At 30.8% G+C, this 15,440-nt stretch overlaps 1 protein-coding gene across 2 annotated transcripts in view; it reads left to right on the top strand.

The window, feature by feature from the left end:
- The window catches only part of LOC107436238 (heterogeneous nuclear ribonucleoprotein U), a 36,752-nt gene extending 25,940 nt beyond the window's left edge, over nucleotides 1-10,812 (top strand). For both annotated transcript variants that reach the window (XM_071186999.1, XM_043051049.2), the window contains 5 exons: nucleotides 321-489; nucleotides 1,138-1,302; nucleotides 6,423-7,741; nucleotides 8,826-8,958; nucleotides 10,239-10,812. In XM_071186999.1, the coding sequence (XP_071043100.1) occupies nucleotides 321-489; nucleotides 1,138-1,302; nucleotides 6,423-7,741; nucleotides 8,826-8,958; nucleotides 10,239-10,459 (2,007 nt within the window). In that variant the 3' untranslated portion in view covers nucleotides 10,460-10,812. The remainder of the gene's footprint in view (nucleotides 1-320; nucleotides 490-1,137; nucleotides 1,303-6,422; nucleotides 7,742-8,825; nucleotides 8,959-10,238) is intronic.
- Nucleotides 10,813-15,440: the final 4,628 nt, after the last annotated feature.

The raw sequence follows: 15,440 nt of genomic DNA, 5'->3' as shown, positions 1-15,440 counted from the left end.
AGAAAAAGTTCTGCCACAGGGCTGGGAGGAGAGAAATACTTTTAAAGGTTTGACATGTGGTAGTGTAATTAACAGCTATATCAGCCATTTATATTGAATGAGTTGCATGGGAACATTAGTTTAAGCATTGAGTTGACATTGAAAAGGTGGCAGCCTGAAGTAGCTCTGAAATTATTTAATATTGTGAATTATTTTCGTTAAAATATTTTGATTGATTCTATTCTTTTTTTTCTCTCCAGTATTATAATGTGTAGTTTCATTGCAATGAATTGGTAATGATATCCTTATTTTTAATGAATGATCTCCTTATGCAATTGCAGACAAATGTTTATCCCACTGCACAGCGTAGAAAGATGAGAAATTTTGAAGGCTTCAGACGTATTGCTTATGTTGTTGTACCCACTGATGCAGAATGGAAAAGGAGATGTGATAAGAGAGACAGAGAAGAGGGAAAAGAAATTCCAGATTCTGCAGTCAATGAGATGAAAGGTAATTCAAGTGTTGCCTTGACTGATTTGCTGCATTAAGTTTAAAACCTACAAAGAGACAATAGTATAGGGAGAAGTCCGGGAATTTTATGAATCTATATAGTTAAAATACTCTGACAATTTAATTAAAATACTCAAATTTATAATTTGAGTTAGAAGTAACTAGAAAATTTGATTTTTTTTCTTCCTGAGTTTAAGTGGCTACTTCATTTTAAAGCTTGTGAAATTTGTTGATTTTATTTCTAATTTTTATAAATTTTATGTCTGTCGCAGATAGCTCGAAAAAAAAGTCTGCCTCAGGGTTCATGGTTATGGTAAAATGTTATTTTGTGACAATTATACAGACTAAAATTCAAAACCTAAAATCAAAAGACTAAAAATCCATATACACATCACTTGCTTGCTGTCACATTTGTATTATGTAGTGATTATAAATATCCAAAATTTCTGTCAAATCCTAAGTATTGCTTTCTGCAGAAAAAAAACTAATTTGTTTTCAATCGCTAAAAAAAAGAAGGAAAGGCTTAGCTATTTATCTTTAAATTTAGTGTTAACAAAATTTCATTTTTAAACATTCCTTTCTTTTTTTTTTTAATCCAATGTTTTTATGTGGCATTTAAGGAACTTTTTTTCTCCTTTATTCTACTAGCTAACTTCAAGCTTCCTGAGAAAAGTGACATATTTGATGAAATTAATTTTACTGAGTGCCAAAGGGAAGAAGCTGAAAAATTGGTTAAAATGTATAATGACGAAGGCAGAGCTGTTACTGGACCTCCTCGTAAACAGTTTCGTTCAAATGAACCCTCAGGATTTGGTATGTCTGAAAATAACTAAAATTATGTGCTCAAATCTGATAACATTGTAGTCTAATGTTTTGCTTCTTCAACTGCTTAGCTTCAAAATTTGTATTACATTTCTAATCTCTTTTAACTGATATTCTCAGATGAATTTGTTCATATATATATCTTTTATATGGTTTTCATTACATTTAAACCTATTTATTGTTTCTCTTGTATTAATAAAATAATATTGATAATTTGATGAAAAAAAAGCTTAAAAATTAAGCTTTAAGGCACAGAGACATAGTGACCTTTATAAACATGTAATCTGTTACTTTGCTCCCCCTCCCTAAAAAAATTTAAAACTAATTTACTCCCCTAAAATTTTTTACAGGTCCATGGCAAATAGTTTTTTGTATAAATAGACTTTTCAAAAAGTTGACGACTTCTTTAAATCACAGTTTTAACTCGTTGAAAAACAGGGTTCGTGTGTTTCTTCGCAAAGAAAAAAAGAATTTTATTTCCTTATATTTACAGAAAGCAACTTCCTTATAGGAAAAATTCTATTTCAGTTCAATTTTAGTTTTTTGAAAATAATGAGTCAATTTTTCATACTTTCATGAAAACAGGGCAGTTCATAAAATATCTGGAATGGTCCTCTTTAATCGATATCCATATTCAGGAGAAGCCAGAATTAGAGAAATAAAGGAATTTTTTTTACCTACAGAATCGAGGGAAAATTTATAAAATTATCTCAAGAAATTGAAAATCATTTCTACTTCATTTAATNCGTGTGTTTCTTCGCAAAGATAAAAAAGAATTTTATTTCCTTATATTTACAGAAAGCAACTTCCTTATAGGAAAAATTCTATTTCAGTTCAATTTTAGTTTTTTGAAAATAATGAGTCAATTTTTCATACTTTCATGAAAACAGTGCAGTTCATAAAATATCTGGAATGGTCCTCTTTAATCGATATCCATATTCAGGAGAAGCCAGAATTAGAGAAATAAAGGAATTTTTTTTACCTACAGAATCGAGGGAAAATTTATAAAATTATCTCAAGAAATTGAAAATCATTTCTACTTCATTTAATCTTATTAATCATTTGAACTATCATTTCACTAATTTGAAACCTGTCTCTAAAAAAGCAACCCACCTGGAAGTGGGAAGAAGTTTCAATTGTGACCTGAGTTTTTTTGGGGTCGTTTTCGCGGATGCTGCTGTGGGAATAAAAATAAACAGTAATTTGTGTGGATAAAAAAAAATTACTGTATCGTAACATTCTGATACTGTGCTAAGAGCACTAGTATTTAAACTGCTTTTGAAGTTTTGTGTAAAGTTGGTAAATTTCTATTGCTGATGGGTCAAGATTTCCAGTAATTATTACGAATTAGGAAGAACGTGATACTATAATAGTGTACTTATAACTATTTTTTATTTTATTTCTAATGGCAAGGCAAAAATAAAAATAAATGAACAGGAACAGAAGTAACAATGACACAACAATAAATTGACTGAAGTCATAAGTTCTTTGACCTTCCAATAAAGCCCAGTCTCGGAGTCGCCCCTAAGGACTGCACAGTAGTGGAGGTGGTGTCTATTCATAGGGATATTAGAGTTACAGAGGGGGCCGTAAGGGCTTGAGAAGATCCGAATACGGCGAAGGTGATCTGCAAGGCAATCATGTCCGGTTAGTAGACGGAATTGGGCCACTGCGTGCCGACATGGACTGCCAGGAACCCTCAAAAGATCTTCAGCTTCTTATGATAACTATAGATTGTTAGAATTAAACTTTTTATATCCTTATGATAACTATAGATTTAAAAAGTTTAAAAAACAAAAAAAAACAAATTCAAGCAACTCTGTTCAGCATGAAAATGCCTTTTAGAGGAAAATATTTCCTCCTTCTTTTGTACTTACTTATTCTTGATTGAAAGTGATGATTCCGTAATTATTATTTATGCCACAGCATCTGCAAATTTCAGCTTTGCGACTTTTTAATGGTGCATTTTAACATGTAAAGGACCAACTTGGCCACAAAGACATTAATCAACCTTCCTGTAGTTTTGAGACTAGGTGCGTTAGAAATTGAGGTGTTCGAGAATTCACTAGAAGATTGTACACTTCCCTCCTACGAAAATGATGCGTGAGGGACTGTTTTAGTTTTGATATACGAATCATGTACCTTTTGTTTGTTTGGAAACAAAACGCGATTTCATCTAAAGGACAGTTGTTCAAATTTACCATACAATGCAAGTACAAGCATTGTATGTTACCTACTTACAATGATTTATAATAGATGGAAGACTAGGTTAGCAGAATCTTCCTCAGATCCACAATTTTCCCCTTTTGCATATTTCTATGTTTGAAAACATGATAAGAAATAATCTGGAATGAAAAAAATTTGAATCTCTTTAAGTGTTGCCACAGAAATTGATTCACTCTCTTGAAATTGTTACTTATGTTACCTTTCTCTTTTTTGAGGTTTAACACTTGTTTTATTTTACAATTTCTTTATCTGCTTTTGTGATGAATTAAATTATATGTTCTTTGTTATTTACCTCCCTTAAAATATGTCGCTACTTGCTTAAAAATTGAGCTTACTCTTCTGAATTTTCCTCTTATTTGTATTTCGTCTGCTTTCACCCTCCAAATCAGTAGCCACTGTTGTTCAGTTGTGAAATGTTGCAAGTCCAGTGAAATGTTGTGAGCTTAGTCAGGAAATTTGTTCACAATTTCTATTGCCACCCTGTATTTAGTAGGAGGACATACATAGTGTTCTTTTTAAGGATTCCCAGTTGCTGCTGCTCAGGCATGTAATTACCAGCAGAGTACTACTGCCACTCCCCAGTGGTCTGAGCCACAAGCTGTTTCAACCAGTACTGCTACTGATCAGTCAGAAGGGTCTCAATACTCTCAACAGCAAGCTTCTCAACCCAACCAGTACTATAGTCACCATTATTGACAACTATCTTGGATACTGAACTGCAGATAACAGCTGAAACCGGACATTCTTCAATTTCTTGAACAAATATTATCATTGACCTCTGTTGAAGCCTACGGAAAGAAAGAAAAGAAAAAATTTCCATGATTTCTTGAATCACATTAGATCTACTATTTTGTAAATCAAAAATATGTTTGGAAATTCCCTTACAAAACATATTTTTTATTTAAAAAAAAGAAAAAAATTATTCAAATAGCTAATTGAAATGTCATTCAACAGTTATGCTTGGAAAATGTATCTCTTAATCATAGTTATCTGCATGACTTTAATAAATCTTATGCAGTTCCATTTCTTCTTGAGAAATTGTGTTTTTTTTTTAATTATTACAGTGCTGTTAATTATTTTATTGGGTTAAAAAATACATAACTTTTTCAGAAAATTCAATTGAATAATAATGCTTTTTTTAACCTAAAAATTAGTCGAATTTTGCTACTAACCTAAAAAACAACAAATCTTACAATTTGTAGCGCAAAAGGTTCAAAGTAAATAAGTTTTAGACTGTTATTTCTTGCAAAAATTCTGCTGCAACATGGTTTAGCTCTCTTTGATTTATTTGAATTTAAAAATTAAATTAGATATTTAAATTTAGCAATTTATTGTTTAAAATTTTTCTTCAATATAATCGTATCTACAATTCAGTAGACGACCAAAAAAAAATATGTTATTTAAAAAATTAAGCTTTCTGTTTAATTTAATTTTGATAGAAGAAAAATTAGGCCATTAACAGACTTGTCATTAAAATTTTACTGTTAAAGCTTATCTCAAAATACTGTATCATGGTAAAAAAAAAATCCTTCACAAAAATATTTTATCTTAACTAATATTTCAAATATTTTTTCCTTTTAAACGACCAGGGTTAAGAATCTGTTGATAAGCATGTTTGAAAGTGTTCAATAGGGTACAAATTAACCACCTAATCTTCCCCTAGGGTAAAATATACTTGTTATCTATTTTTTGTTTTTTTAAAGAAAACATAAATTTTAAATTGAAGAAAACAATATATAGTTATCACCCTTTTTTGAAAAATAAAATTCGAAATAAAATTTAACCACAGCTGGTATATGATCTCTGAACTGGTATATGATCTATGATCTCTGGTTGTAGGCAGACAGCCAAACTGTTACACCATGAATACATATAAATTGGGAAGATTTTGTAAGTTTAAAAGTAAATGAACTGGGGCTTGAATGGGGCAGATTAGGCACCCTACTTTATCCAAGGTTTGCAAGCATACTCTTCAATTTAAGCATAATTTTGTTTTCATAGGTATTTTCAAGATGCCTAGATTAGTTTAAATCAACAAAAAACATGCAAATATCATGAAACAAATATCAAAAAACATGCAAATATAAAAAAAAAAGTTCGAAAGATTTCTTTAAATTTAGAGAAAAAAAATGTCTCAATTCTAAAGCCAAATATCGTCAAGCTCAACAGCGACCCTCTTGGAAATAGGTAGAGGAACTAAACTTCAATAATAACCTGAATCATTGATTCGATTGGATTAATTTTTGTTCTTTGCTGATGTTGTAGTGAGAGAATGACAAAGAAGTAAAGCACATAATTGTTTTATACATAAAATAAAAATTACATTAACATGATATTCTGCCATTGTGCATTAAACTGCTTCAAAGTTTTATGTAAATTTATTGATTATCTGTCAATGATTTATTTAGATTTTCTGTATATTATTTTTATATTTAATGTGGTGGCGAAATTTATAAAATCACATTAAATAAATACGGTTTAAAATGATTTTGACTACCATTACATTTGAATAATTTAAAGGTATAATTAAATAGGCTTGCTCGCTCTGATTGGTGGCGAAATTTTTACGAAACACCAACATACAATCTCAATTTTATTGACTTTACTCTACCTTTAGTAATTCTATTTTGGGAAAAGGGTATTGGTTGGAAGATATGTAATTATTAACAAATTATAAATCAGAAGTATGTTGTAAGTTAAGAGAGATAATGTTTTTCCAAATTACTGTTGCTGCAGTGTATTTGATGTAACAAGAGAAATACCACTAGGTAAAATATCTAATTAAAATAATCAAATTCTAATCAGGTTCAAATTTTGTCTTATTTCTTACATTTGTGAAACTTATTTTTACTTTTCCAGTGTTTTCATTTAATTTATTCTTACAGGAAATCGAGGATTTGATTCAAACAAAGGTGACTTCAACCCGAATAGCCCTGGACGTGGTGGATATGGAGGTCGTGGTGGTTATGGAAATAATTCTCCTGGACCAGATAGTCCAGGAAGATTCGGAGGAGGTCGTGGTGGTTACGGTGGTAACCGAAATGAATTCGATGGAAATCGTGGAGGCAATGACAGTCCAGGTGGTTATGGCGGAAGTAGAGGTTTCGGTCGAGGCGGATCTGATGGTGGTCGAGGAAACCGTGGGGGGTTTGGTGGTAATCGTGGTGGCTATGATAGCAACCGAGGTGGATTTGGAGGAAATAGAGGTGGTTATGATGGTGGTCGTGGGGGATATGATCGAGGAGGCTATGGTGGTGATCGTGGAGGATATGATGGTGGACGTAGTGGCTATAACGGTGGCCGTGGCGGATACGATGGAGGTCGAGGTGGTTATGATAGAAATCGTGGTGACTATGATAGGTATGATGGGGGGCGTGGCTATGATGATAATTATGGTGACTATAATGGACAAAGAGGATTTGATAACAATCGTGGAGGATTTCAATCTGGGCGTGGTGGATACGATGAAGGTCGTGGCAGGAAAAGAGGTTATGATGATGGAAGATTCGATCACTCTCCCAGTGGAAGTGGTAGTCCTGGTGGCTATGGCAGTAACTCACAAGGTAGTTATGGTAGCTTTGGCGGTGATTCTTCTGGTTATGGTAGCAATAGAGGATTTGGTTCTTCCAGGGGTGGCAGAGGAGGTGGAGATTTTGGATCTCGATCATTTGGTGGTCAGGGAGGTAACAATTATCAAAGTAATACTTCATCTGACCAATATTCTGGCAGATACAATCAAGATGACAATTCCAGCTCCTATGATAAAGGAAATTCATATGGAGGTGGGCAGCGTGGCAGAGGAGGACAAAATCGTGGTGCCCCAAGAGGTGGTGGTCCATCACGAGGTGGGAACTCCTCAAGAGGTGGGTATGGTGGTGGTCGAGGCGGGTATGGCAACAGTGATTATGCTCAAGAGTCATCGAGCAGTTATAGTAGTGGTTATGGAGACTATCAAAATGAATATTCCAGTCAGCCACAAAGTGGGTATAGGTCGAGTTCTGACACATATCCTAAAAGGGATGCAGGATATGGCAGTGCACCCCAAAGTGGCTTCAAGAAAGAGCCTGGCACAGAAAGTGGAGGTTACGACAGTGGGTCTAGACTTAATCAAGGCACTACTCGAGCAAGTGGCAGGACTAGTAGATGGTCTGCTGCAGAACCAGCACAAACTCCGAGCTATCCAACTCCACCTGCTCAAGACAGTGTAAGCTTTTTTCGTCATTTTACCATAAAATAAAAAATTTTCATGCTACACAATTATCCTATTTTTTCTTTCAGTGTTTCCCAATTTAAACTTGTAAAAATCAATAGATATAAAAAGTTAAGAATACCAAATGCTACTCTTATTTGTTATGTTAACAGAGATTTCTTAGTCAAAGATTACAGTCCAGTAATGTGATAAAAGTGATGTGTTTGAGAATTTCTGTTATAATCTGTTTTAAGATAATTTTTCTCCCTTTAACTACCAAGAGTTACGAAGTTTTCTTGTTTGTGATTAACCCATAATAATTTTTTTTCTACTCTTATAACAGTCCTAAAAACAATAAATAAACAAAAACTATTTGATAAAAATAATTAGATGCTGAAACTCAATCTTTTCTCGACAGAAAATCAAAAACACAAATACAAATCTGAAATGCTCTAAGAAAAAATGTTAGTAGCTGAAGCACAGGATGATAAAAAAAAAAAGTAATGAAGTATGTTAAGTTATTAATTTTGTGATTTAAACAGGAGTGTTTTATCTAGGATGCAGAAAATTCTCAGAGCCTAACATTTCTTCAGAATGCAATTTCTTTCCTTAGAAATTTCCCCCTAACTTGCAGTCTATCAACTGCATCTGCGCCATTAAAAATATCTATTTGCTGAAAATATTTATTCATTACAAATTATAATTCAGTATTTTATTTGAAAATTTTCAAAATTAGAAAAAAATCAGAATCTTGCGTCTAACTTTCCTAATTCGCACAAATCTTAAGAATTTTTTTTTAAATTTTAGAATTTTAAAATCGTAAGGATTGTTTCTATTGAACAATCCTTAAGATGAATCTATTAATGAAGAACAAAAAAATGGTCAATTTTGTGTTATTAGAAATTATGTCAGAAAGAGAATAACTTTAGTGCAAATGAAAAGGAAGCACCTATAAACTTATATTATAGTGTACAAAGTAATATTTGCGGCATTTTGCTAAAAAGGAACTTAGCTTGAATTTTGATGTGATCCTGTATAGTGTTTAGTTAATCTATGATTTCATTAATAATTAATGTTCATTGTTAATTAATGATTTCAGACACCATCATACCCCAAGTATGGAGGATCACAAGTGAAAACTGAGCCCACAAGTACTGCTGGATATGATAGTTATTCTGGTCAAGCTTCCAGTTATACAAGTTATGGACAAACTCCAACAGCTGCTACATCAGGTATGTCTCTTCAAAAGTATCTAGAAAATGTTTTCTTGTCATGTATATGCTTGTCTTTTCATGATAAATAAGAGGGGTGGTTTTGTTCCAGTATTATACTGGGATTCCTGCATTTATTTCTTTTCCAATACCTAAAATCCGGTAATTTCTGCTAGAATAATCTTGTTTTTTTTTTTCTTTTTTCTTTCATTTTTAATGAAAATTAAATTAGCTTTATTTGACAGTCGAAATAGTCCCAAAAATGTCAGTGTAACTAAATATTAACTTTCCTTGAAAAGGGAAGTTTGCATGGTAAACTATTTATTCAGAGACTTATTAAACTAACAGACTGAGCATTTGGGCAAACCGAGAAGCAAAACAACAACGAAAAGTAAAAATATAACATTTTTCAACTGTAACTTAAGTACTCTCACAGATAAGGGATGACGTCATTAGTCAACTGACAGCGAATGAAAAAAGACTGTTCGAACACTCTTAGACCGTGATGTCACCGACGTAAGTTGGCATTGCCAAAAATGGGTTTCACAAAACTGAAGACGATCTTCACTTTATTACAATCGATCAAACAAAGAAAAAACCCTTTTTAGTATTTATTTATCTCTGACATTATTGAAAAAAGTAGCGCTTTTTCTTATCTTCAGTAACTTAATTTATTGGCTGCTTGGGGGAATAAATAAGAAAGGAAAGGCTATTTTTTCCTCTTAGAGTTTGCAAAATACCGACGGTCTCCGATTGAAATGTTTTCGTTAGTTCGTTAGCAGATTTCATTTTTGCTCGATGTGTAATCATTTTTTTGCATTTTAAATTCTTCTGTTGTTGGAAATTTGTACCCTTATTACTTAATTATTCGTTATTTTAATTATATAGATGGTTACAATTTTTTATAGTTTCTGTTTAATTTTCTGCATGATTATATCACTAATAGGCGATTGTGACTTACGAGACGAGATCATGCAATGTAGATAACTAATAATTTAGCTATCTACATTTCTATTAAACAAGTATTTCTTCATTAAATTTAAATATTTTGCAAAAATAACAATGTATTTATTAAATTGACATTTATTTAATATTGCTAATTATTTATTAATTTATTTAATATTGCTAAGAAAATTTCTAAATTTATACAATTTTCTAAAATCTCAGGGAATTGGGGTTTGTCTGGAAATTTGCCATCTTGGAATACTTCTTTGTAAAACTTAATAGATTTTTGTATTTATTAATAAGGTATGTTTATTCCATTCATACAATTTATTAATATGCATAATATTCTTTTTAAGCATACCCAGCTGCTGCTCAGACTTATAATTATCAGCAGAGCACTGTAACTCCCCAGTGGTCAGCACCCCAAGCTGTCACACCCAGCACTCCAGCAGCACAAACCACTACTACTGATCAGTCACAGTGGTCTCAATACTACCAACAGCAAGCTTCTCAACCTAACCAGTACTATAGTCAGTACTATGGACAACCAGCTGCAGGAACCAATCCTGGTTACTGAATTAGCTGAAACCACAACTTACTGACATCTTTATGACGGACATTATTTCATTCCTTGAACAGACGTTTATCATTACTTTTCATTGACCTCTGTACATTAAAATTTTCAGTAAAAAAAAAAAACCTTTTTTGTTGCATTGTTTCATGTCGATCACATTAGAGCAAACATTTTGTAAGCCATTAGAATATGTTTGGAAAACCCCATGTCCCAAAAGAGGTATATTTTTTATAAAATAAATTATTCAAACAGGACGGCTAGCAAATTGAAATGTGTCATTCAACAATTGTGCTCGAAAAATGTATCTTTTAATCATAGTTATTCATGTGACTTTAATAAATCTTATGTTGTTATTTTTCAAGTTTACTTCTTTTCGCAAAATCGTCTTGTTTAATTCTTACTCCAGTGCTGCTTGCTACAAAACAGGTAATTATTGTATTTCTGCTGTGTACAGAAATTTTAAAGATTGCTATTACAATGCTTAAAATTGTATTTTATTATTAGTAGTGGCTTGTGTATTACCGAGCATAATATGAATTTATGGTAAAAAATCTTTTGATTACTTAATGAATGGAATTTTTTCGACTGTTTCAATATTAAGATAGCTCTCACCAGGGGTGATTGTATTCTAGGGGTACCCTGAAATTCCGGGGTTTTTTTTGTATCATTCATCTGGGACTAAAAAACAGGGTATGTGAATTTTCTGTGAATATCGCAGAATTCTGCATATCTCAAGGCATTGCAGACTTTCGCAAAGGAAAAACTTATAATCCGACGAAATTCTGAAGTTTTTGTTGAATCCCGTTTACGAGATGTTTATATACATTCTTCCGCCAATTACGTGAAGAATTGTCTTAAACTTGATTCATTTGGACTGGCTGAATTTCGTCTTTTGCAATTGCTCCCAAATCTATCAAGACCGTATTTACCCGATTTAAAAGCTACGTGTTGCAACTTGTGTTCTTGCGATTTAAAAAGCGTACATCGCAACTCCTATTCACATGATTTAAAAATCCAATATCGCGATTTGTATTTACTCATTTTTAAAGCCTAACATCCCAATACATGTATTCATGCAAGCTTAAAATCTGATGCCACGGTTCGTATTCACGCATTAGTAATATCAAACAAAGATTTTCGCATTTATATGTATTTGAAAACTGCGCATTGTGATTCGTATTCATACTATCTAAAAATTTATGCACAGTGATTCATATTTACACAATTTAAAAATTCAATATCTCAATTTGTATTCTCAAGTTTTTAAAATCCAATGTCGCGATTCATATTTACATGATTTTAAAATCCCCTAATGTGATTCTTATGAGAAGTAAGTTTTTTATAAAGGTGTGATGTTCTGCATTAGTTGATTATTTAAGTATAAATGTTAGCTCAAATAATTGTTAAATATGAAACATGTATGGTCTATAAATTGATATTGATTGCGTACACATAAACTTTCAGGGTTTTTAACTTGATGCCACAATCACCCCCGTATCACAAATTCGATGCAATATTAATTTCTAGAAAATTACAATAACTGTCTTCCTTCTCGATCTCTGCACTCTTTGTTTTTTCTTTTCCCTAAATACTAAAAAAATTTTCAAATAAGCATTAAAAAAAAATTTAGATATTAATATTTATTTTTACCTAGCATTTAAAGAATAACAAGCTTTTTCAAGTATTAGTTTATTTTCAACTGTGATCAATAAGCTGTTTTTTTTTTCTTTTCAAATTTCTGTTTAATATATAAACTAAAGAAATATTCATGTAAAAATATTTGTCCACAGATGAAATTATTTTTCCTAGTAAAAAAAAAAAAACGTTAACATCAATAACATTTTGTTATTTTCTTTACTAAAACACTCTTATAAGCAGTTTTTATTTCAAAACAAAAGTCAAATTTAAAAATTAAATAACTAAAAGAATTCAAGATAATAAAAAAAATTATATCATTGATTTTTAAAATTATATCCATTATTTTAGGAATCTCAAGATTGAAAGCTTTTTCTTTTTGCGGAAAAACTGTTGAATTTTGAAATGTGCAACTTCCTTTGGGATGTGACCTTTTTTCTTGTTTCAATAATTTAATTAATCAACCTGGTTTTCCAAGCACTCTTTATAAAGATTCTATATGTATTACTGTAGGATTTGTAGCTGTCCTGGTATTCCTAAAAAAAAAGATTTTGTCTTGATATTTCTGATTTTTGTGTGTTCAGAGCATCCCATTTTCTTAGAACACAAATGTGGTTTTTTAATAAATAGATTTGAAGAATTAAAAAGTTTGTATTTTTGATCCATCTTCTTTTTTTTTTAAATAATATGATTTGTAGTGATTGGCTCACCGCTAGAGGGCGAGTTAATCACTAACCCAATTCAAGATTTAAGATAGAGGAGGTTAAGAGGAGCCGGAGCGTAGGCCGGTCTTTCCTCGATAAGAGAATATTTCTGTAATTCTATTTTGGCCGCAGAGGGCCCTCCCTNAGCATCCCATTTTCTTAGAACACAAATGTGGTTTTTTAATAAATAGATTTGAAGAAGTGAAAAGTTTGTATTTTTGATCCATCTTTTTTCTTTTTTTTAAAAAAATAATATTATTAAAATTCGGAGTTTACAGTTTTTGTAGGGACAGTCTACTAATTATATACAGAAGAACCCAGATTTAACGACTTTTGTTAGACTGGGCAAAAATGTAAGAAACGGAATATTGGGTAGTGAAAGTTCCCATGAAAAAAATTAAAATGCATTCAAATGTAATAACATTTTGTTAAGTACCTAAATACTATCAGAAACTGTAATCTATTTAGTAAAGAAAAAAGCTAGTAGTATTTTAATGAAAAGAAAATTTAAGATATTTGTTTCCTCTTTTTCTTTTATTGTTTTCAAATACACAATGAATTTTCAAATAATTCTCAGGCATCATTTCTCTCTTTCGTTCTTGATTTTTTTTAAAAATTGTTGATTTAGGAGATGCAACAAGACCTAACTGAAATTACTTTAAAAGCTAAAAAAATCATTATTCACGGTTGACGTTAAATCCGAATTATACTGTACATAGTTCAGGCTCAGGAATAGAATTTGAGATAAAAACAATTGGTCTATTTATCACCAATATTTCTAACTCACTTGATTACTTTACAATAAGGTAAGGTATATTGATTTTAAAGCTATATGAATAATGATAGAGGGGTATTATTTAAAATAAGTATGAAAGTGAAGTGACTGAAAATTTCTATGAGAAATACTTTTTTAACTTTGTTAGCAGTTATAATTACTAAATTATTGCATTAGGAAAACAATAAACGTTAAATTTAAAATACTGTAAAAAGAATATTTTTCTGATGCTATTTCAAACGCCATCTATTTAAGTACTTTTGACCATCGCAGGGTTTTGGTTTACTTTTTTCAGATAGATACGATCGAGTCCTACAAACCCGAGTAACATGAGCTACTTTTTTTTTTTTTTGCTTGATTTTTTTATTATTTTAACACTGAACTTACTTTTTAACTCCGACTAATTTCTTTTCTTTGAGTATGTAATGAAAGTTGCGTTTAGAACAGTACAGACACTTTCACCTCTGGTGATAGTTTCACCTATAGTTTCTCCTTACAGTTAGCCAAAGCATGATTTTCGTAATCTAAATATCAGAGTATGAAAATCTTACGAAAATTTTCGAGAGGATGAATATATTGTGGGTTTCAGATCTGCATATTTCTCTCCTTATTTTATAAATAAATATTTAATTTGTCCCAAAAAACATAATTTTCTGAAAGAGTAATACTAATGAATAATTGTTTTAAAATTTAAAAAATTCAATTAAAAAAAATTTTTTTTTGTGTTTAAGTTATAAGTTTTTAATATAAATTAAAAATCGATGTTTTATAAAAGGTGTTTATTTCGAACAATGTTTTTCAATTTCTTTTATCTCTGTTTTTTTTCTTCCTTTCCTCTATTTTTCTTAATATGACTATCTTATTAGAAATATGAAGGGGAAAAAAATAATCGCTTGCGACCAATTAAATCTTTCCTTACAATCAATCTTCAAATCAAAATCCAACATTCAAGTTCAAATTTAAAGGCTTAAAATGTTTCATACATTTTATGTAAAAGTATTTAACTCGGAGCAGATTTTCAGTTGTCAATCTGCAACTTTGTTAAATTGTTGTATGTTTATATCGATCGAAACAAATTTGTTTCATTTTCTTAATCATATGTTTAAAGTTACTGCTTTTGCAAAATTTAAGAAATAAATAGGCATTTGAAATCCGATCAAATTTTAACCTTTACATGCACCACTTAATAAGTTAACCTTCAAATTAATAAAATTCTTCGAGGGTGTTTTTAAAATGATTAAAAAACTCCATTTAAAAGAAATAGATTGATCACTTTCACATCTTAAGTGTCACCAGTCAAATGTAGGTGTGGAAATTATTAATAAAAATTGAATAAAATGTTAATGAAAGGTAAATGTGATAATGTATGAAAAAAAAAAAAATATTCAACTAAATTGAATTTTTAAAAAATATACTATAAGTTCTGAAGGCAGCCAGGCCAGTAAGATTGAACAAAACTTGAGAATTTTAAGATCGCCTTTTTTTACTTTAAACTTTTTTTTAATAAAAACTAAATGAAGCAGAAATTTTTTTTGAAAATAATATATATATATTTTTTTTAAATTAGTAATTTGCGAAAATATTAAAAATTGCTATTTACAGTGGGGGGGGGGTATTTGAACCCCCTTAACCCCTCCCTTTACTTACGTCCTTGTCCTTTAATGATAATGATAATCAAGTGCATGCCGAAATTAATATTTTTTGGAGGTTGAAATCATTCATGAATGGTATAAACGCGTGAGCTTGGTAAACTTATTTTATTGGTTTTTAGATTTAACTACACCACTTGAAGTGTAACAGAACACATAAGTTGGTATTATTTGAAATAATATTTATCTCCAAAAATAAAAAAAATCACATTTTCCCCATT

The sequence above is a fragment of the Parasteatoda tepidariorum genome, chromosome 1 (assembly GCF_043381705.1).
Source record: "Parasteatoda tepidariorum isolate YZ-2023 chromosome 1, CAS_Ptep_4.0, whole genome shotgun sequence".
NCBI lineage: Eukaryota > Metazoa > Arthropoda > Arachnida > Araneae > Theridiidae > Parasteatoda > Parasteatoda tepidariorum.
This window is presented reverse-complemented; position numbering and strand designations above follow the sequence as displayed.